Source organism: Leucopleurus acutus, assembly GCF_964270905.1.
Source record: "Leucopleurus acutus genome assembly, chromosome: 2".
NCBI lineage: Eukaryota > Metazoa > Chordata > Mammalia > Artiodactyla > Delphinidae > Leucopleurus > Leucopleurus acutus.
Window position 1 is genome coordinate 28522802 of NC_139143.1, and position 23311 is coordinate 28546112.

The following is a 23311-nucleotide window of genomic DNA, read 5'->3' on the forward strand; positions in this document are numbered from 1 at the left end:
ATGCCACTGGTATTATTGCACACAGTATTTTTCTTGCTTTCAAATGAAAAGTTACAAGTGGTTATTTCTGTATCTAACAGCTCTTGAAACCTCAGGAGGCTGATGAAGGTATTCATTCAGACCAATTATTTTATTCTTGCAGTTTGAATACTGAGAATGTTGACAGTTTGTAACACTGTTGACAGATGGAAACAATAAATAATAACCCTTTCAAAGTCTAGACTCACTAGAAGATAAATTTGCTAATCAAAAAATAAATAATAGCCCTTTCAAAATCTAGACTCAGTAGAAGATAAATTTTCTAATCTCCTTGAAAAATCTTCACTTTGCTACAAGTACCAATTATAAATAGCAGCTAACATTTAATGAGTGCTTATGTGCCAAACACTGATCTTTACCCTTCTTCTTTATCATAGTAATCTATAATTATTTTGTTTATCGTGCTTCACTGCATTAATCCAGAGGCTCCCTGAGGACAGTCACTTTGTCTAGTTCCTTATGGTATCCCCAGCATTTGGTATGTCTAACATATAGTAGGCACTAAATTAATAAATGAGTCAGTGCTTTAAATGCTTTAAATATTTTTTAAGCTGTTGGTCATGGCCTAAATGGTTAAGAAAATGCAAAAGAACAGAAAGTAGGGTGAATTACATCTAGTAGAATAAATATTCTTTAATGAAACTTTTCTTTTAGTCTATATGTCTATGCCCCATACAAAATATATTTCTTATTTATGGCTAAGATTAAAAAAAAAAGCCTGAAAATCATTGCTTTATGTGAATTATTTTATTTGCTCCTCACAAGAACCCTGCAGACAATATCATCACTTCTACTTTAAAATAAGAGAAATGAGGTTTCTAGATGTTATATATGATGTTCAAGATGATAGAGCTATCTACAAGTATATCACTTCTTCAGCTACTCATAGGGTACTATAGTAATAAAATCTGAATTAACTAAAAAAAGTTTCAGTAATAGTTAATTGTAATATAATAAAGAAAAACATAGGCTTTTAAGGCAGACAGGTCTGACTGAATTTAATACCTGGCTCTGCCACTAACTAGCTATGTTGGCTTTGGCCTAACTTAACCTCTTTGCACTTCTATTTCCCCATGTCTAGAAGAGGGACATTCATAAGATTGTAAGTTTTAAGTGATTTAATGTATGTAAATAGCCTAGACCACTAAATAGAAGCTGTTGTGATTAAAATAATTATTAGTGGTTTTTTTTCCTGGTGCAATAAATCACATTCAATCCACTACACCATAATTTGAATGTGTAAGAAGAGCGCATCAGGAATTTACTGGATTATAAAGAGAAGTATGGGAACTGGGCAAAACTGGCATTGAGCCGTCCAAGAGTTTCTGCGGGCGCCGGGTAAAAAATATGCCCAAGAAAAGATCAGGCAGTTGGTTCAGGTAACTATGGGAATCAAGGGAAACAACGTTGCTTAAACGTAAAAACAAACACAACTATTTAATCTTTCCACAGCAACATCCATCTTCTTCCTCTGCGTTCTGGCTAGGGCCGAACCAAGGTGTTAGGAAACGCCCCTGGTCAGTTCCCGTCCATTAGGCCCTGCTATCAAGGGGCTAGGGCACAGAGGTTCCGAGCAACTCACCCCGGAGACTCCGTTGATACTGCCCCAGAATCTCCTCCAGGGCAGAGTTCTCCGGGGACTTCGCCATGAACACACTCGGGGCCCAGAGATGGGAGTTGCGTGGGGAAGTGTCCAGTGTTCTCCCCTCGGAGTGCAAGAGGCCTCAGCCCCCGGAAAGGGCCCACCGACTTCCTGCTGCTGCTGTCACTGGGGAGCACAGAATCCCGTACTGAGCTCTCCAGCCTCTTCCCACCCACGGGCCCTCGTGGTGGACGTCGGAAGTTGTAGTCCACAGTGTCCGGGCTTACAGTGTCGAAGCTCCTAAGAGCACTCCCAATGAAACTACAATTCCCAGAGGGCAACGCGCTCCAAGCTCACGCTTTGGCGGTTTGGCGGCAAGTTCCGGTTGCCAAGAGACTCCTTGGAGGCTCCGCCCATTTCTGTAGCCCAGCCAGGCTTAGTCCTGCCTTCAACCCATCCTGCTGTCTGGACCACCTAACTGACAGGGCTCACTGAAAGCCTTTACTCTTCTAAATTCGCTTATATGCTGTTGATCCTTGAGCCTTCTCAAGAACGCAAATAACAAGCTCAACACCCTTCAGCCGCAACATCTGCCAACACCGCGAAATAAATTCTCAAGAAAAAGAAGCTCTGAATCTCCCAAACAGCGTAGATCGTGAAGGCGGCTGACACTACCAATCTTAGCACGCCCGGCGACCCGACCACAGCTTGGAGTTGGCGCACTGCCGGCTGGGAACTGTAGTCCTTGCCGGTTGCGGTCCCAGCTAAAGCCCGGGTCCTCTTCATTGTTGAAGCTGGTCTTTGGTATACGCCTGCGTAGTCGGCAGCTGGAGAGGCCTGTGGGTGAGACCCCCCCTCCCCCGCACAACCCCTTTTCATTGTCTGTGCTTGGCGCTTGCGCAGTAGGAGTTCGCTGGGACTGGGCCGGACCAGGGGTAGGGCTGGGCTCCTCGCCCTCTCCCCGGGCGCCTGCGCACTGGGCGGCCGCTCCTTGCCGTTACCGCTATGTGCGGAGCGTGTGCGGAATAACGTTATTGCCCAGCGGCGCCGAGGGGCCGAGAGCTCGACCGCGGCGGCGGCGACGACGACAGGGTGGGGGAGGACGCTTGCGAGAGACTCACGGGACGCGGTGCGCCCCGCCCCCCCGTCCGGTCCCTCTCAGCAGTGAGGGGTAAGTGATGCGCTCCGATGCCGTCGCCTCCGCCTTTCCACATCTTTCTTTTCGGGTTTGCAGCGGGGGCTCGGGCGCGGCCCGCGGCGGGAGGGGTTGAGGGCCGGCGGCGAGGGGCGCTTCCCTGAGGCTTCGCGTGCCGCCCCCGCCCCGGACCTGGGACTCGGCCGGGGGCACCCCTCCCCCCCACCGCCCCCCAACCCTGCGTCCCCGGGCCCTGCGTCCCGGCTTCCCCTGCAAGTGTCCACGTATTGAGTCGTCTCTGGCTCTCCTGGCTTTGTGCAGCCCCCTCCGCCCCAGCAGTTTGCAGGGGTGCGGGCGGAGCAGCGGAGGGAATGGCTACGCTGCTGCTGGAGAAGGGGTTTTCCCGATCGGAGCAGCTCCCAATGTCGTTTCTTTTTGTGTGGTTGGTTTTGGTGTGTGGGGTGGTTTGGGGTGGTCCGGCGAGGAGCCTTTCGGACGCGGTGGGAGGGCGTGGAAGACGTGGTGTCACGCACCCGCCAGGCGACAGCACCCGCTCAGGCTGTGGCTCTGTAGTAACCCGGGGGAGGAGAGAGTAGCTTCCTGTCGACTTCATTGTCCTGAAATTCAAATGTGGGCTTTGGTATGGGTCCCTTCATTTTATGTAAGGAAAAGAAAAATTAGCAGCTGCCTAACAAGGGGCGGGAAGATGTGGGATTTGTACCCTAAGTCATAGTATCTGTTTTTTTAGTGTTTAGCAGAGTTTTACTTGGAGAATGTAAGCTCCTGGAAGACAAGGACAGTACCTGTCCAAGCATTGCCAAGGTGATCCATATAAAATTACTAGCTCACGATGAAGAATGGACCAGGAAGGGCCTGACGACGAAGCTGTTTCTGTAGCAGGAAAATGAACCAGCAGAATGTTTTTTCATAGGGTGGGTAACGCATTCACGTGCCTAAGGGAATAGGTTAGGATACATCTTTCCGTTTTGTTTTTTAAGCATTCAAAATCAAACATAGGCCTGGTACATTTCTGTTTCTGAATTTTTTATTCATATTTTTATTCTCTTAATGAAAATTCATCCAGTTGGGAGAAATGTGGTGAAGCAGATAACGTACTTGATTGAAAATGCATCTTTTAAAATGATTTGATTATTAAGCTTACAACCGTTTGCTGGCATTAAAACAAGCAAAAGAGAGATTGAAGCCGGATGGGGAGGAGCAGGTGGAGGAATGATGTGAGAGGAGAAAGTGACATTATGAATACGGTATCCAGATCTTCACTGATATAACCCTAGCTGGGTATGCCGCAATGATTTAGGAATTCAGCTCTGGAAATATTACATTGCAAGTTACAAACCATTTTGTATTTTTCTGGCATTGTTTTTTAAAAAGTAAAACCAGTGCTGCTTTTACTTTTTCCTAACTTTGCAAATATTGTAGAATTTTGGTGTTTTAAAACTGAAGAGTCTAAATGCATTTGACAGAGAAAGAGGAAGACATTAAAACTTGGAAAGTTAACTGACTTGGCTGTCCAAGCCAAACTGCTAATGAAAGGCAGAGTCCAATAAAACCAAGGTCTCTTCTGCAATGTGCTCTTTTCAGCTGTGTCCCCTAGTCCCCCTACCCTGTGAAAATTTATGGAAAGCTTCTCTGCATGCTCTTTGAGTTGTCTGTGACAATCAGGTTCATTGATACCTCATAGTTTTATTAGTCTAGTCTTTTTCTTTTGATGTGAAAGTAATAATTCTAATGAAGTATAACTATAGTTTTATAAATTAACTTACTGATATAGGAAGAGATGTCTTAACATGGGCTTTTCATAAAAATGGAAACTGTTGGAATTTTTTCCCTACTTATCAGTAACCATATTTTAATAATATTTTCTGCTATTCGGTAGTATTTTATAATATGATCAACTCTATAAACTCTGAAAAATGAAATTGCTACATAACAAGAACCCATGAAGTTCAGTTTTCTTCAATTAATGAATTTTATTATTTTCAACTTAAAAAAGCTTACTTTTTGAGGAAAATATTCATGTTTAACTTTTTTATTAAAATTGAATTTGTGCTCTTTTATTAAGTTGATTTTGCCATAAAGTGCTTTTTTGTTTTCTTATACTTTTTATCCCTTAATTCCACATTGTATTTTAATCGACTTTTTTAAATAGATCTTTATTGGAGTATAATTGCTTCACAATACTGTGTTAGTTTCTGTTGTACAACAAAGTGAATCAGCCATATGCATACATACATCCCCATATCCCCTCCCTCTTGAGCCTCATTCCCACCCTCCCTATCCCACCTCTGTAGGTCATTGCAAAGCACCAAGCTGATCTCCCTGCGCTATGCTGCTGCTTCCCACCGGCTAACTATTTTACATTCAGTAGTGTATATATGTCGATGCTACTCTCACTTTGCCCCAGCTTTGCCCTCCCGCCCCCACTCCCCCGTGTCCTCAAGTCCATTTTCTATGTCTGCATCTTCATTCCTGCCCTGCCACTAGGTTCATCAGTACCATTTTTTTTTTTTTTTAGATTCTGTATATATGTGTTAGCATATGGTATTTGTTTTTCTCTTTCTGACTTACTTCACTCTGTATGACAGACTCTAGGTCCGTCCACCTCACTACAAATAACTCAATTTCATTTCTTTTTATGGCAGAGTAATATTACAATGTATATATGCGCCACATCTTCTATATTCATTCATCTGTCAATGGGCATTTAGGTTGGTCCCACATCCTGGCTGTTGTACATAGTGCTGCAGTGAACAGTGTGGTACATGTCTCTTTTTTTGTTTGTTTTTAAAATTTATTTATTTATTTTATTTTATTTTTGGCTGTGTTGGGTTTTCATTTCTGTGCGAGGGCTTTCTCTAGTTGCTGCGAGCGGGGGCCACTCTTCATCGCGGTGCGCGGGCCTCTCACTGTCGCGGAGCACATGCTGCAGACACGCAGGCTCAGTAGTTGTGGCTCACGGGCCCAGTTGCTCCGTGGCATGTGGGATCTTCCCAGACCAGGGCTCGAACCCGTGTCCCCTGCATTGGCAGGCAGATTTTCAACCACTGCACCACCAGGGAAGCCCACATGTCTCTTTTTCAATTATGGTTTTCTCAGGGTGTATGCCCAGTAATGGGATTGCTGGGTCATATGGTAGTTCTATTTTTAGTTTTTTTTTTTTTTTTTGCTGTAGGCGGGCCTCTCCCATTGCGGAGCACAGGCTCCGGACGCGCAGGCTCAGCGGCCATGGCTCACGGGCCTACCCGCTCCACGGCATGTGGGATCCTCCTGGACCGGGGCACGAACCCGTGTCCCCTGCATCGGCAGGCGGACTCTCAACCACTGCGCCACCAGGGAAGCCCTTTAGTTGTATTTTAATAGACTTTTAAAAAAAGAATTAGTATATTTCTTAAATTTCAATTTACTTAAAAAAATAATCTGTAATTCACCATGTGGAATTATATTAAATCAAACTTGAAATGTATTTTACTGTTAAATTTCATGGTGTGCTAAAATTACTTTGTATGGAAGTAAATAACCATCTGCATGTTTTCCAACTTTAAAAAAATTATCATGCGTTATGTCTATTAATGTAAATATCAAGGTGCTTTTAAAAATTCTATGCTTAGGGATTTATTTGTTACAAGTATCAGTTTGTTGTTTCATTTTATCACTTAAAAAACCCAAAAAACTAGTTTTATTGGGCTTCCCTGGTGGCACAGTGGTTGAGAGTCCGCCTGCCGATGCAGGGGACACGGATTCGTGCCCTGCTCCGGGAGGATCCCACATGCCGCGGAGCGGTTGGGCCCGTGAGCCATGGCCACTGAGCCTTTGCGTCCGGAGCGTGTGCTCCGCAATGGGAGAGGCCACAACAGTGAGAGGCCTGCGTACTGCAAAAAACAAACAAACAAACAAAACTAGTTTTATTGTTGCATCTGATATCATTCATCTAGTACTGAATACTGTATCTGTTTGAACTTGTCAACATGTTTTTTATTCAACAAAATTCTGTAGTGATTTGTTTTTTCTTTATCATGAACATTGGGGGGTTAAGTAGTACACTGTTCTAATAAATATCTAACAGCATGATATTAAATTGCCAACTAAAATAGCTGTATAGTTGTCAATTACTTTGCAAGTATAAGAAAAAAAGGAATTAAATACCATACGAAAAATTCTGGTGGGTAGATAATATTGGCTGGAGCATTAAGTGTTGATATGTTTCAGTAAGAAATGGGTTTCATCTAATGGGGAGAAACCTCACACTATTTTTATTTCATAAACTTTTGTTAATAACCAAGATTTCTAATAGCTACCCTTGGTGAAATGGGTCTTTATTTACTCAGATATTTCTTGAGGGAAGTGCTCACCAATGAGGTAGCCAGTGTGGGCTATCTAAAAGAGTAAGAAAACATCTGTCTGGTAGTAGGCTTGATTAAACTGGATATATAGTCCAGTTTAGTTGAAATGATTATGCAACAGTATAATTTTTTTGCCAAAACGAATGACATAGTTGACATGTACTAAAAGTAAACCCCACTTTTGTGTCAAAGGTAGAAAGGAAATCAACAAAAGCAAGGTTATAAAAATTTCTTTCATCCAGTAGAGATTATGTGAAGCATAGAAGTGGAAATGAATCCTAAGCGTGCATTGCTTAGGTTTGAAAAGCAAAGAACGAGACAGCAGAGAGTAAGTCCTTATTTAAGTATATAAATGGCTAATAAATAATAGAAAATATTATCCTTTGGAACATAATATTTACTGAATAAGTAATACCTACTGTGTATTAAGCACTTACTAAGTGCCAGACATTGTGTGTGTCTATGCATAATTCATGCAGCAGTTGTGTAAGTAAGGTATTATTTTACACTTAAAGTTGAGAATACTTGAGGTCCAGAGTTAGTGAATAATTTTGCCTCTCTGTCACACATTATTAAGTGGTAAAGCCTATAACTGAACCTTTGTCTTTTTGACTAAAGCCAAAATTCTTTCCACTCATGTTTTTCAGTAAGTTATAAAAGGCAACATTTATTCCCTTCTAATTCACAAAAGTTTAGAATTAGAGGAGACTTTAGAAATCATCTCAAACAATGTGCTGCTTACTACTAATATCCCTGAGATCTTATTGAGTCCAGCTTTTCCATGAGAAACACTTGCATGAAAAAATGGGCGTAGGATAGTAATTTCGCTTTTGAAAAATCTAATAGAAAGATTTTACTAAACTGATTTTACTAAACTGAGCTAGTATCTGCTTTACTGTGTAACTTCTTCCATTGGTTGCAGTTCTATCTTTAAGAGTAAGATACAATAAGGTTTTTCTCAATATATTGGGTCTCTGTTAAGTTCTCCCTCTTCTAAATTAAATACTACAACCCCTACAACTTCATGTGATACAGTTTCCTTTACCTTCCTCATCTCTGTCACTAGATACAATCAGTTTTGTCAGTGCTATTCTTTTTTGTTGTGATTCTGTTTCCAGCTTTAGTTCTGCAATTGTGGTCTGAATGCAGTGTAGTGAAATTACCCCTTTTCTTAATTCAAGCCATACACTTGTGTTTACGGTCTAAAATTTCATTAACTCTAACAACAGTAATGTCTTGCCAGTTCTAAGCAAAAAAAAAGAGAGAAAAGTGTTATGTGGCTTTTCAAGTTATATTTATCCAATTCAAGGGATTATTTTTTTTTTACATTCTGTATTTCTACTTTTCTAATGTTAAAATAACCTTTTTTAATGAAATGATAGTGTTAGTAGGTGGTAAGTTTCTTTAGATATTTGTCTTCGGGTTTTGTTTTCGTGTTTTTACATAAGCAATAAAAAGTTAGTCTTTTGGGACTTCCCTAGTGGCGCAGTGGTTGAGAGTCTGCCTGCCGACACGGGGGGGCGTGGGTTCGTGCCCCGGTCCGGGAGGATCCCACGTGCCACGGAGCGGCTGGGCCAGTGAGCCGTGGCCGCTGGGCCTGTGCGTCCGGAGCCTGTGCTCCGCAACGGGAGAGGCCACCTTTGTTGTTTCCTATTTTGTTTTTTGAAAAATTTGTCTGGGAATCACTGATGTAGGCAACATAAACCCGCATCTTTTGTATGTTAAGATCTTTCCCATTCTGTATATACATGTAGATTATGTTTTTTAAGCAATATGTACCTTTAACCCTTTTAAATATCATCTACTTGAGTGTAGTTAAAAGTTGAGATCTTTTTTTAAATTTTATTATTTTTGGCTGTGTTGGGTCTTCGTTGCTGCGCACAGGCTTTCTCTAGTTGTGGCGAGTGGGGGCTACTCTTTGTTGTGATGCGTGGGCTTCTCATTGCGGTGGCTTCTCTTGTTGCGGAGCACAGGCTCTAGAGTGCAGGCTCAGTAGTTGTGGCGCACGGGCTTAGTTGCTCCGTGGCATGTGGGATCTTCCCGGACCAGGGCTCGAGCCTGTGTCCCCTGCTTTGGGAAGCGGATTCTTAACCACTGCGCCACCAGGGAAGTCCTTGAAACCTTCTTAAATAATGATTCTGTCATCCAAGGGATTAGCTTCTCTTCCTGGCTTTTTAACATTTATAAATTTAACAAGCAAGCCCTCTTATGTCTTCATCTTGTGCATGTATTGGATATAGCCAAGGACATACCATGCAAATTTATAAATAGAATAAAAGTTACATAAATTAAGTATGCTGGAGGAAAAAGGTGACAAAAAGATACTGAAAACCATTTCAATGTTTTGTTTTTAGTTAAGGAGAAAATCATTATATTCTCTAATACTAAGGGAGTTGGTTGAAGCTTACTGCCTGGTGGAGATGTGGATAATTATATAATTATATTATATGAAGTCAAGTAAGCGTAGATGCTGTGAGTAAAAATGAATTAGAGTAAAGGGATAGAGAGTGGTGGACTGCTATTTTTTATTTATTTTTAAATAGTCATTCAAATAACACATTAAAATTGTTCAAAAAAAACAAACAATATTTTAAAAACAAAAAATGTGAAAAATCCTCCCACCCAGCTACCTTATCTGCTGAGTTAATAGGTAACTTTTCATGTATCTTTCCAGTGAATTTGTTTTCAATTTAAGTAAATACAGTGTGTATTTTTAACCTACTTACCTCTTTTTACACTAAAGATAGCCTCTTTATACAAAAAAGAGGCATCTAGAGAGCTACTATTTTAGTGACTGGTTAGGGAATACCACTCTTTGAGAAGGTGTCATTTAGCAGAGACTTATGTAAGGAAGCACACCATGTAGATATCTGGTTGGAGAGTGCTCTGGTCCTGGACAGGAATGGGATGAATGAATTCAGAGAACAAAGAGGCCACTGGCTGGAGATGAGCAAGAGGAAGGAAGAATAGGAGGAAACGAGGTTCGATAGAGATTGTATTGGTTGACTTTATTTAAAATGCCTTGGGAGTTCATTGGAGTGTTTTGAGAAGGGGAGACTAACTTTTTATTGCTTATGTAAAAACACGGAAACAAAACCCGAAGACAAATATCTAAAGAAACTTACCACCTACTAACACTATCATTTCATAAAAAAAGTTTATTTTAACATTAGAAAAGTAGAAATACAGAATGTAAAAAAAAAAATAATCCCTTGAATTGGATAAAAGAAAAAAATCCCTTGAATTGGACAAAAGAATTGGCTTACATTTTTAAAATATGGTTCTGGCTGTTTTGTGGATAATAGACTGGAGGGGAACAAAATGGGAACAGGGAGATGAGTTAAGAGACTATTGGAATACTTTAAACTGAGGTGTTAATGGTTTAGACTAGAGTGATAGTGGTGGAGATAGTGAAAGTTATTAGGTTCTGGTTTTAAAAAATCAAGAGTTTTGGACATGTTAGGTTTGAAATGTCTATTAAATGTCCAAGTGGAGATAATCAAGTAGGCAGCTGAATATTCAAGTCTAGATTTCACAGGAGAGGTTGGCACTGAATATATTTAAATTTTAAGCATCACCAGTAGACCATATTTAAAACTCTAGGACTGGAAGACATCACTTAGGTTGAGAGTTTGAGAGTAATTAGATTAAGAGGTCCAAGAAAGAATTGTACCTGATACTCTCCAATAGTGAAAGCTTAGCAAGAGAGAAGGCGCCATCAAGGATTGAAAAGAGGTGGCCGGTGAGGTAATGAGTGTGGTGTCCCAGAAGACAAGTAAAGAAAGTGTGTTTAGGGACTTCCCTGGCAGTCCAGTGGTCAGGACTCTGCGCTTCCACTGCATGGGGCACAGGTTTGATCCCTGGTTGGGGAACTGAGATCCCACAAGCTGCGAGGTACGGCCAAAATAAAATAAAATAAAGTAAAATTTTTTTTAAAAAGTATGTTTAGAGATAAGGAGTGATCAGTCAACTATACCACCTTTAATCACTTAAACATTTCTTAAGAAATCAGGTTATATCCTTTTTCCTTGTTAACTATCTCTGAAAACGTTATTATCAGACCTGTCTTTATTCCTTTATTCTCATTTATCAGTGAAGATGTTCTTTTTTTTTTTTGGCTACGCCATGCGGCTTGCAGGATCTTAGTTCCCCAACCATGGATTGAACCCGGGCCACTGCAGTGCAAGTGCCAAGTCCTAACCACTGGACTGTTAGGGAATTCCCGCGATGTTCATTATTATTCTCCCCCAGAAACTACTAAGTCTAAAGCTGTGAACAAAGTTTTACTCACAGATATATTGCTGCTGTTTCTTAGGTCGATGGATGTGGCTGCTTTGCTACTGAGATTTGTACAGGGGAGATGGTTGCTGTTCACTGAGAAGAATTTGCTCTCAGGAATTGCTTCAGAGGCATTAATTGTGAGATCTTGGGCATGTCACATCATTTCAGAAGTTCAGTTTCTTCATCTGTAAAATAAAGCTGGCAGTAGTCCAACTACCTCAGAGGTTTATTTTGTAAAACAAATGAGATAGATATAAAAGACATGAAAGGTATAATTGCACGTAGGGATCCCCTTCCCAGTGCCCCAAGTGTGGTACCACTTGATAGTGTTAGATTTGAAGAAATGTTTTGGTTTGGGTGATGAATAGAAGTATGTTTTCATTCTGACTCTGTAGGAATAGTTTTTTACTTCTTGTGCATTCTGTCCCCATATGCAGTTTTGTACATCATTTTACAATACTCTTGGGGTTGGAGGAAAGGACCTGAGGCCAGAAAGAGGCTTTGAAATAATAACTTTCTCCATTCGTAAGTACATCTTTCAATTCTAAGCATAGTGTCTAAATGAGAATGAAGTCAGAAAAAAGTAAGCAGCCTAGCTTACTTTTTTTCCAGGCCAACAAAGAGCATTTTCCTATTTTAACTAGCTTTTTACTGGATAAGGATTTCTCAGATTCAAAGCTTAAGGGTTGATTAGGGGTCTTGAACTCCGGTCAGCGAGCTAGAAACTGATTTCACGAAACAGAGGATAGGGGAAATGAATGTCCTTGATGATGGAGAAGTAAGTATAAAATCTTTATTTTGGTGAAAAAGGAACATTGCAAATAGAGGGCTTCCTGTGGTAAGCTTTTTTAGGCAATAGGACTATAATTTCAAACTATCTAGAAAATACCATTAAGTCAGGAAGAACACACTCTTACAATCCTACTAGCTAGTGACACCACTGTTACATATTCTTGTCTATTTTGGTTTAATCTGATAACATTTTATCATGAGATTAAACTTTCATTTTACGAAGCTTATGATTTACTTGCAATTTATGGAAATTAAGGATGTTTTTAAAAATTGTAAACAACCCTATAGTGGACATTTCTGACTGAATTTCTGTGCAAATCAGTATTTTTCTTTCCCACTGTTTCAAGAAATGAATTGTGTCAAAGAACATGTAGAGTTCTAAAACCTTTTCTAATTTTCTAACGTACTGATAATACTCCATCCGCCCCCGCCCCACCTTAGTCTGTTCCCAAAGTACACCTCCCTCATTGGGGTATGAAATTGTGTTTCTTCAACGCTTTACCACTGCTGGGTATTACATATCTTTTTAAAATTTTTGCCCAGTTGATAAACTAAAAACCTTATTTAGATTTCTCTTATCAGTAATACATCTGAAAGGCTTTTTAAAAATGCTTATTGGTTATTTTTATTTCTAAAGTAAAAGGCTCTTATTTTTAGTGAATAGCTCATCATATTCACTTGTAACTACTTCTTTTTCCAAGATTACCATTTGCCTTTTAAGTTTATGTTATTTTTACCCAGCAAAAATCTTTAACTTGTATATAGCCTAATTTCTTTTTTCCTTTTTCTTACGAAGTAATCCCACTGCACATTTTATTGAATACATACCTATATTTTTTCTTGTAGAATTTATGATTTGAATTTTTACACGCAAATATGTTAATTTATCTAAAATATATTTAGGCATATATATAGCCTTTTGTCATGTATTGCATAACGCTTCATTATCTATCACAATTTGAAATGTCTTCTTAAATATGCATAGATTTATTTCTGGATCTTTTATTCCATTTGATTGCTGCCTATTCCTGCACTGCTGTATTATTACCACGTATTATAACATAGGTTTATAGTATCTGTTTACAAATGGATACTTTTCTCCTTAGTCTATTCTGGTGTCATAGAATTTACCTAGTTATCCTTGTATGCTTTGTTTTTTTCCCGATGTGTTTTAGGGTTATTTTGTTAAGCTCATTTGAAAAAATCCTTTGGGGTTTTGATTGAGATTAAACTGAGTTTATTGACTTATTTATGATCTAAAAGATGACAAAGAAACTCTCAAACAGGTATTTAAGGCCTTAGTTTTTAATAGTGTTTTCAGGTCTATTCAAGTTTCTACCTGTTTTTGAGTCACTTATGTCATTTTTATCTGCCTAGAAGTTTATTCACTTGAGATTTTCAAATTTAGAAGCCTAAAATTGTAGATATAATTATTCTGTAAATTGAAAAGATCACGTCTGTGGTTACACCTTTTTTTCTGGCCGCACCATGAGGCATGCAGGGTTTTAGTTCCCCGATCAGGGACCAGGGATTGAACCCTCACCCACTGCAGTGGAAGTGTGGAGTGTTAACCACTGGACCACCAGGGAAGTCCCAGTTACATCCTTTTACAAAGTTAAATATTTGTGAGGAATGAAGAAAAAAGTCTGCCAGGGGTTGTAGTACTTTTTTTTTTTAAGAATGAGCTTTTGATTTGTCATTTTTGTCTTTATGTTTTTAATTTATTATTTTTAAAAATCTTTAATATTTATCTCTACTAGTTGTCGAATAGTAAGTTTATTTTTCAGTTCAGTGGAAAACACTTAAGGCTGTAAATTTTTTTATCAGTACACCTTTGGGTATCTTCCTTAGATTTTACATATATTGGTCTCAGAGTTTTTACTTTTTAAACTATTTATTTCTTTTCACCAGAGTTAATTCGTGAGGTAAGTTTTTGTTTTTAAATACAGGGCCTGTGTGTATGTGATTTATTATTGTTATTGTGGATTTTTTCCTAGTATTTTTTTAACATCTTTATTGGTGTATAATTGCTTTACAATGGTGTGTTAGTTTCTGCTTTATAACAAAGTGAATCAGCTATACATATACGTATATCCCCATATCTCTTTCCTAGTATTCTTAATGGAAATTCTCAAGTAGGCAGGGAAATTGAAACAGTTTCATAGTGACTACTCATATACCCACCATCTTGATTCTACCATTAATATTATGTTAGTTTTATCACATATCTGGTCATAAATCCATTGTCTATTCGTCAGTCTATGTTACATTTTGATCCATTTCCAAGTAAACTGTAGACATCTGTGTGTGTGTGTGTGTGTGTAAGAAAAGTGTTCTTAAATCATTTGAAATTGTTTCAGTTTTAAGTTTTCTGAATGTACTTTTGAAATATTTTCTAACAACCACTGTCATATTAAACAAGAGTTTAAAATGAAATATACTGTTTTCTATTCCAGTAGTATTACAGAACTCAATTTTTCTGTAAATAGCTAGCTTACAAAATTGACACTGATGACACTGAGCTATTCCATTCTTGGAGGATGGGTATTCATTGTGTGTATGTTCATCTGTGTGCGTGTGCTTTTGAAGAGGAATGGTAGATAGTTTGGTTTTTGTTTTTGATTAAGCTGAAGAGCTATTGAACAAAACATACACTGTTTCTCTAATCTAGTAATTCTGCCATTTCCTTCAGTTGCAAATCCAGGAGTGAAATATTTCTTCTCAGTTCTACATCTCACTACCTTCCACTTCAACTATTCCCCTACCCTTCACTTATGTGAAAAATTCTGTGTTGGACTGTTCACTAAAAATAAGAGCCTTTGCTTGCAGTAAGAGAGCACGGTTAGACCCTAAGAATTTAAGTGGTTCATATAACAAATTCCAGAATGTTAAAGATGTACTATATGGAATAGGAATTTAAAATTTGTAAATTGGAGAGATGGGAGCAAATAGAGTGCAATTAAACGAAAGGTAAATAAAGTGAAATTTAGAAATTTATTTGGGGAGGGTGGCTTAGGGACAAGAGAATTTGGCTATTCAGTGTCTAGTAATTATTGTTAGTGACATTCAGAACATAATTCATCAATGGAATCTGGCACCTTTTTTGCTAATGGTATTTATTAATTGCAAGTTCGTAACCCTTGCTCCCCAAAGATACGAGGTTTGTATAAGATGGATATTTCAATCAAGAATGCTATCTTGACAACCATTTCTTTCATCTGATTTTCAGGTGTCTGGTTTTGTCACTAGGATTTCTAATCTCTGACTTGTTCTTCCCTTTCTCTATTTTTCTTGGATACAATTTGTAGTTTTTCCCTCCAGCCTCAGCATTCTAAGTCAAGACATTGTGTATTTCCTGTGCCCTAGTACTTTCTAAATTTCTTTCTCTTTAGTCTTCACAATTACAGCCCATTTCCCCCATCCCTACTCTCCCATGTTGTCAACCCAGTCAGTCCAAGCTGAAGGGGTCTTTCTTTCAGAGGAATTAGAAAATACGTGTTTTCGCGTACACGTTTCATCAGTGATTTATTTAAATAAAGGGAGGTTGCTAGAGAGAGTACCTGGGTGGTTGATACTGCCATTTATCAAGATAGACAAAGCAGGAGGGAGGCAGATTTTGTTCAGAAGATGGAATGATGGAATTTTTTTTTTCAGATTAATTTTGACAGGTGAGTGGGGACTTGGAACTGAAAATGATTTATAAGTAATTAAGGTCTGCATCTTATAAAAGAGGTTTTGACTTGAAACTTACTTAGATGCATGACTTAATGTAATAAACTGTATTTGAAGTCCAGTAGCTTCAAAGAAGTCTCAAAACGAACATGTATTGGGAAGTAACCTCCTAAAAACACAGATTTAAAGAGAAAGTAGAGACTTTCAAAGAGATTGAGGAGTGGCCACGGAAGTCAGAGAAACCAAAGTAATGTTTCTAGAAGGTAAGAATGGTCACAGATACTGAGAGTTGATATAATAGGAATATTAATGATCATTGGGTTTAGCAATTATGAGGACATTTTTTATCATGATTCAGTAAGGCAGTTAAGAGGAAGAGAAAGGACAAAAATTCAGTAAACCTTCAGAAGATAGGGTAAATTCAAGAATGGTTGAAAGGTAAGGAAGTGGATTAGCAAAAGCAGACTAGTCATTAAAGCCTAGCACTAAACAGAAGGAAGGAAAGCTCTTTTAGGTGAATTATATACTGTCTGTACTTTATTTTCTTTTTCAAGGCTTTAAAAATTTTTTCATGCTTTCTAATCATTTTAAAGCACATTCTTAACAGTTCTTTTGTAAAACAAGTTTTCAAAATGCAAAAACTTACATTTAAAATAGAATAAGTTCTTAAAACATATGATAATATATTAATCCCTTTATTTGAAAGTTCATTAATTTTAAGGACATAGATTCTGAAAGGGTAAGATATCCTTAGATTCTAATAGGCACTTGTATTTTTATATTCCAACTTTGCTGTGTGTAAAAGGAGCTAGTCTTAAGAACTGGATTATAGTTTCTTAACAGGAAATAACATTTATTAAAACTAGTAAAGCTACTTTTTAAAATAAGTTGCTATCTAAGTTGCCTTCATGCTCAAAATCCAAAAGTTACCTTGGCCTTGGAAATCCAAATTTACTAATATGGGTACTGAGTTTTGTTATAAAATTGCTTTCTGATTAGAAGATTTGAGTCTTTCTCTGATAATGTATATATACCATATACTCTAAAAAGTAAGTTTACTATTTGACAAAATTCAAATATAACGATCAAGATCACTTCTTAAAATTGTATTAGAGTTTGAGTAAACCTTCTGTGTTGGATCCAAAATAATGGAAGGAAGCAAAAGCAAAATTTTATCAAATATATCAGTGTTAAAAATAAGGACAGAATAAGGGCTTATGTCCAGAGCAGGGAAGAATAATTATGAAATTTATGAATCTGAGTCTCTAGGCACTTACTGGAAATAAAAATTATTTACTACTTTTCATATTTTGAATATTTTTATTTGATCATGTGAAAGTGTCTGATCTAAGTCTCCATGGGCTATGAATAAGAAATTAATGGATATCTATGAAATGCAGGATTATTATATCTTTTTTATGGATTCTCAAACATGTAATGGAAGCAGTAAGCTACTTCAAATTAAGAAATTTAATAGAAATCACAACAGGACTCTGACTAATTAATTTAATGTATATTTTTCCTTTTGCTGGCATTTACCCCATAGGTTGGTCTTTAGTAGTGTGACACGATTTTATCTGTTTAATGCAGTCATAGGAAACTATTTGTCTGTCAAAAGTTGCAAAACTGCAGGGAAAAAAATGGGGGTCATGTGAAGGAGAGAACCAACTTCATTTTTTTGAGCTAATCACCTTTATAAGCCTAATTGTTTTACAAATTAAAACATATATTGTTTTATTAGTAAATACTGTCATCAGGTATCTGCTTCAGAAAAATCATACAGCTTAGTTATTTCTGTCTTAGATGACTTTGGAGGTTGTTTCTTGCTCTTAGGATAAACACACACACACACACACACACACACACACACACACTCTTTGTCAACATGGTGTAAATAAAGGAATAATTTGTACAAGGGGTTTGATCTCCATTTTACTTTTGGCACTGTTACTATGTAGCTATATGACATTGGACAAGTCTTTAGTCTTCCTGTCTCATTTTGTTCATTTGTAAAAATAAAAGGCTTACACTATGTAAAATTTAAGGTTACCATGTACTTTTAAAGTAATATTTATTGTGTCTGTGAAAGATTTAGAATATTCTTCCATTGTCTGTTTATGTTCCATTGAGTCACAAATAAATAAGAGAACCAGAGGAATTGGAGGGTTTGTATGGTATGCAGTGGTGTATAGAAATGGAAAAAAAAAAAAATGAAGAGGGCTGATCAGAGGAAGAAAGAAAGGAAGGCTTGAGGAAATAAGCTTTCAGAAGGTAAACCTTTTTTTTTCTTTTTCCCCACATATCCTGATATTCATTTGCGCTCAAAGTATTATCTCCTAGTAATAATTGTTCCTAAAAATACCAATAATCTTTTAATCTATTTTGGCCATTTTTATCCTCAAACTTGAAGAAGCTCTTCTCCAAATGAAATAAATGTCAATAGGGAATTATTCTTTAGCTATGCCTGGAGATACCCTCTCTTAAAAGAATTGCTGAAAGAATTGCCTTCTCAGAAATATTCACACTACAAATTATTTCCAGTAAAACCATTACATACCTCATAGTTTTCTGGTAATGATGAACCTAATTCTGTAAGCATCAATAGTTTAATGAATTATAAAGTATGAAAGAACAGACTTTCGGACATAGTAACAGTTGAAATGACTATTGAAAAATTTCAGCCAAAAGATAGGCTTGATTGCTCATGTAATTTACTAATGTGTATGAATTCTGTATACCTTTATGATTGAAAATATGAAGCTCATTATGCTTGTTTGATCAGACCAAAATTTCTCTTTCCAACATAAATTATTTTTCATCTTCCTGTTCTGTGTGTTTATATTCTAAAGGTATGAAGTTTTTAACTAAAGCCATCCTTAATGTAAATAATTTTGTGATTCCTGTTTGTATAAAGCTGAGCTAGCTAGAGTACCTACTAGCAGTATGTGAATATTTAAATTAATTAAAATTAAAAAAAATAAAAAATCTTCTCAAATGCATTTGCCATATTTCAAGCGCTCAGTAGTTTACATGTGGCCTGTGGCTTATGTACTGGACAGTGTAGATACAGAACCCTTCTATCATCAAAGTTCTATTGCACAGTACTGTAATATTTATGAGCATTGTAATTTAACATGAAGGTAAAAAGAAATAGTGTATAATTTAGGCTAGTAATTAACAACTTGTTATTAGACAATGAATAAGTGCTTCTGTGATGCATTCATAAAATATATACTTGTCTGAAACATACTCTGAGACTTCTTAGTTATTCTTTTGATTTCAGTTTTCATGTGTTGTACTGATACTGTGGTGGAAATGATTTATACCCACCTCCCAAACAATTTATTTATAGTGAATTAGATGAGAAAAGGTAGTGATGATAATTAGAAAAAGTTGTGTTTTTTTTTAATTGAAGTATAGTTGATTTACAATGTTGTGTTAGTTTCTGGTGTATAGTAGAGTGATTCAGTTATACATATATATTCTTTTTAATATTCTTTTATATTATGATTTATTACAGAATATTTAACATAGTTCCCTATGGTGTACAGTAGGTCTTGGTTGCTTATCTGTTTTATACATAATAGTTTGTATCTGCTAATCCCAAACTCCTAATTTATTCCTCCTCCACTCCTTTTCCCCTTTGGTAACCATACATTTCTTTTTTATGTTTGTGAGTCTGTTTCTGTTTTACAAATAAGTTCATTTGTATCATATTTTAGATTACACATATAAGAGGTATTGTATGGTATTTGTCTTTTTTTCTGACTTACTTTACTTTCTGTGATAATCTCTAGGTCCGTCCATGTTGCTGCACATGGCATTATTTCATTCTTTTTTATGACTGAGTAATATTCCATTATGTATATATACCACATCTTATCCATTCATCTGTTTTTTTTTTTAATAGATCTTTATTGGAGTGTAACTGCTTCACAATACTGTGTTAGTTTCTGTTATATAGCAAAGTGAATCAGCTATATGCATACATATATCCCCATATCCCCTCCCTCTTGAGCCTCCCTCCCCCCCTCCCCCACCCATCTACGTCGTCGCAAAGCACCGAGCTGATCTCCCTGTGCTATGCTGTTGCTTCTCACTAGCTATGTATTTTACATTTGGTCGTGTATATATGTCCAGGCCACTCTCTCACTTCGTCCCAGCTTCCCCCTCCCCACCCCCGTGTCCTCAAGTCCATTCTGTATGTCTACGTCTTTATTTCAGCCCTGCCACTAGGTTCATCAGTACCATTTTCTTTTTTTTTTTTTTAGATTCCATATATATGTGTTAGCATACGGTATTTGTTTTTCTCTTTCTGACTTACTTCACTCTGTATGACAGACTCTATGTCCATCCACCTCACTACAAATAACTCAGTTTCGTTTCTTTTTATGGTTGAGTAATATTCCATTGTATATATGTGCCACATCTTTTTTTTTTCATACATACATTTCTTTCTTCATGTGATATCCAAAATTTTAGAAGAATGTGCACAATTTATTATAAAATTGTAACAAAGACTGGAGAGTGTTTTGATCATTCTGGAAAGATGAAGCTCAGTATAAATACAACCTTGGAAATTGTCCAGAGATTGTGGCAATATCTTTCTTCTAAATAGTTAGATATCCTTTCATTAAAGATCCCAAGTACTCTTTTTTTTTTTCTAAACAAAGAAGGAACTTTAAAGTTTATTTTCAATTTTGTTCCCTTTCCTTCCTTGATATAATATTCAACCCTCCTCTGTGTGTGTGTGTGTGTGTGTGTGTGTGTGTGGCATTGATTGAAATGCATAGCTCTAGCTGCGAGCATTCTCCAATTCACCGTTGCTTTCCCAAAGTCTTTTTTTTTTTTTTTAACATCCTCATTGGAGTACAATTGCTTCACAATGGTATGCTAGCTTCAGCTTCACAACAAAATGAATCAGTTATACATATACATATATTCCCATATCTCTTCCCGCTTGCGTCTCCCTCCCACCCACCCTCCCTATCCCACCCCTCCAGGCGGTCACAAAGCACCGAGCTGATCTCCCTGTGCTATGCGGCTGCTTCCCACTAGCTATCTACCTTACGTTTGGTAGTGTATATATGTCCATGCCTCTTTATCGCTTTGTCACCGTTTACCCTTCCCCCTCCCCATAGTCTCAAGTCCATTCTCTAGTAAGTCTGTGTCTTTATTCCTGTTTCACCCCTAGGTTTTTCATGACATTTTTTTTTTAAATTCCATATATATGTGTTAGCATACGGTATTTGTCTCTCTCTTTCTGACTTACTTCACTCTGTATGACAGACTCTAGGTCTACCCACCTCATTACAAATAGCTCAATTTCGTCTCTTTTTATGGCTGAGTAATATTCCATTGTATATATGTGCCACATCTTCTTTATCCATTCATCCGATGATGGACACTTAGGTTGTTTCCATCTCTGGGCTATTGTAAATAGAGCTGCAGTGAACATTTTGGTACATGACTCTTTTTGAATTATGGTTTTCTCAGGGTATATGCCCAGTAGTGGGATTGCTGGGTCATATGGTAGTTCTATTTGTAGCTTTTTAAGGAACCTCCATACTGTTCTCCACAGTGGCTGTATCAATTTACATTCCCACCAAGAGTGTAAGAGGGTTCCCTTTTCTCCACACCCTCTCCAGCATTTATTGTTTCTAGATTTTTTGATGATGGCCATTCTGACTGGTGTGAGATGATATCTCATTGTAGTTTTGATTTGCATTTCTCTAATGATTAGTGATGTTGAGCATTCTTTCATGTGTTTGTTGGCACTCTGTATATCTTCTTTGGAGAAATGTCTATTTAGGTCTTCTGCCCATTTTTGGATTGGGTTGTTTGTTTTTCTGTTATTAAGCTGCATGAGCTGCTTATAAATTTTGGAGATTAATCCTTTGTCAGTTGCTTCATTTGCAAATATTTTCTCCCATTCTGAGGGTTGTCTTTTGGTCTTCTTTATGGTTTCCTTTGCTGCGCAAAAGCTTTTAAGTTTCATTAGGTCCCATTTGTTTACTTTTGTTTTTATTTCCATTTCTCTAGGAGGTGGATCAAAAAGGACCTTGCTGTGATTTATGTCATAGAGTGTTCTGCCGATGTTTTCCTCTAAGAGTTTGATAGTTTCTGGCCTTACATTTAGGTCTTTAATCCATTTTGAGCTTATTTTTGTGTATGGTGTTAGGGAGTGATCTAATCTCATACTTTTACATGTAGCTGTCCAGTTTTCCCAGCACCACTTATTGAATAGGCTGTCCTTTCTCCACTGTACATTTCTGCCTCCTTTGTCAAAGATAAGGTGACCATATGTGCATGGGTTTATCTCTGGGCTTTCTATCCTGTTCCATTGATCTATCTTTCTGTTTTTGTGCCAGTACCATACCGTCTTGATAACTGTAGCTTTGTAGTATAGTCTGAAGTCAGGGAGCCTGATTCCTCCAGTTCCTTCTTTCGTTCTCAAGATTGCTTTGGCTATTCGGGGTCTTTTGTGGTTCCATACAAATTGCAAAATTTTTTGTTCTAGTTCTGTGAAAAATGCCAGTGGTAGTTTGATAGGGATTGCATTGAATCTATAGATTGCTTTGGGTAGTAGAGTCATTTTCACAATGTTGATTCTTCCAATCCAAGAACATGGTATATCTCTCCATCTATTTGTATCATCTTTAATTTCTTTCATCAGTGTCTTATAATTTTCTGCATACAGATCTTTTGTCTCCTTAGGTAGGTTTATTCCTAGATATTTTATTCTTTTTGTTGCAATGGTAAATGGGAGTGTTTTCTTGATTTCAGTTTCAGATTTTTCATCATTAGTATATAGGAATGCCAGAGATTTCTGTGCATTAATTTTGTATCCTGCCACTTTACCAAATTCATTGATTAGCTCTAGTAGTTTTCTGGTAGCATCTTTAGGGTTCTCTATGTATAGGATCATGTCATCTGCAAACAGTGACAGCTTTACTTCTTCTTTTCCGATTTGGATTCCTTTTATTTCCTTTTCTTCTCTGATTGCTGTGGCTAAAACTTCCAAAACTATGTTGAATAAGAGTGGTGAGAGTGGGCAACCTTGTCTTGTTCCTGATCTTAGTGGAAATGCTTTCAGTTTTTCACCATTGAGGATGATATTGGCTGTGGGCTTGTCATATATGGCCTTTATTATGTTGAGGAAAGTTCCCTCTATGCCTACTTTCTGCAGGGTTTTTATCATAAATGGGTGTTGAATTTTGTCAAAAGCTTTCTCTGCATCTATTGAGATGATCATATGGTTTTTCTCCTTCAGTTTGTTAATATGGTTTATCACATTGATAGATTTGCGTATATTGAAGAATCCTTGCATTCCTGGAATAAACCCCACTTGATCATGGTGTATGATCCTTTTAATGTGCTGTTGGATTCTGTTTGCTAGTATTTTGTTGAGGATTTTTGCATCTATGTTCATCAGTGATATTGGCCTGT

At 37.5% G+C, this 23311-nt stretch overlaps 2 protein-coding genes across 10 annotated transcripts in view; one reads left to right on the forward strand and one right to left on the reverse strand.

Annotated features, from left to right (window-relative positions):
- Window positions 1-1771, reverse strand: part of SDCCAG8 (SHH signaling and ciliogenesis regulator SDCCAG8) — a gene marked incomplete at its 3' end in the record, with an annotated part of 251152 nt that extends 249381 nt beyond the window's left edge. For all 6 annotated transcript variants that reach the window (XM_082834464.1, XM_082834462.1, XM_082834463.1 and 3 more), the window contains exon 1: window positions 1622-1771. In XM_082834464.1, coding sequence (XP_082690590.1) covers window positions 1622-1688 — 67 coding nt within the window. In that variant the 5' untranslated portion in view covers window positions 1689-1771. The remainder of the gene's footprint in view (window positions 1-1621) is intronic.
- A 927-nt stretch (window positions 1772-2698) lies between these two features.
- Window positions 2699-23311, forward strand: part of CEP170 (centrosomal protein 170) — a 152247-nt gene continuing 131634 nt past the window's right edge. For all 4 annotated transcript variants that reach the window (XM_082834688.1, XM_082834689.1, XM_082834690.1 and 1 more), the window contains exon 1: window positions 2699-2792. The gene's annotated coding sequence lies outside the window, so the exon portion shown is untranslated. The remainder of the gene's footprint in view (window positions 2793-23311) is intronic.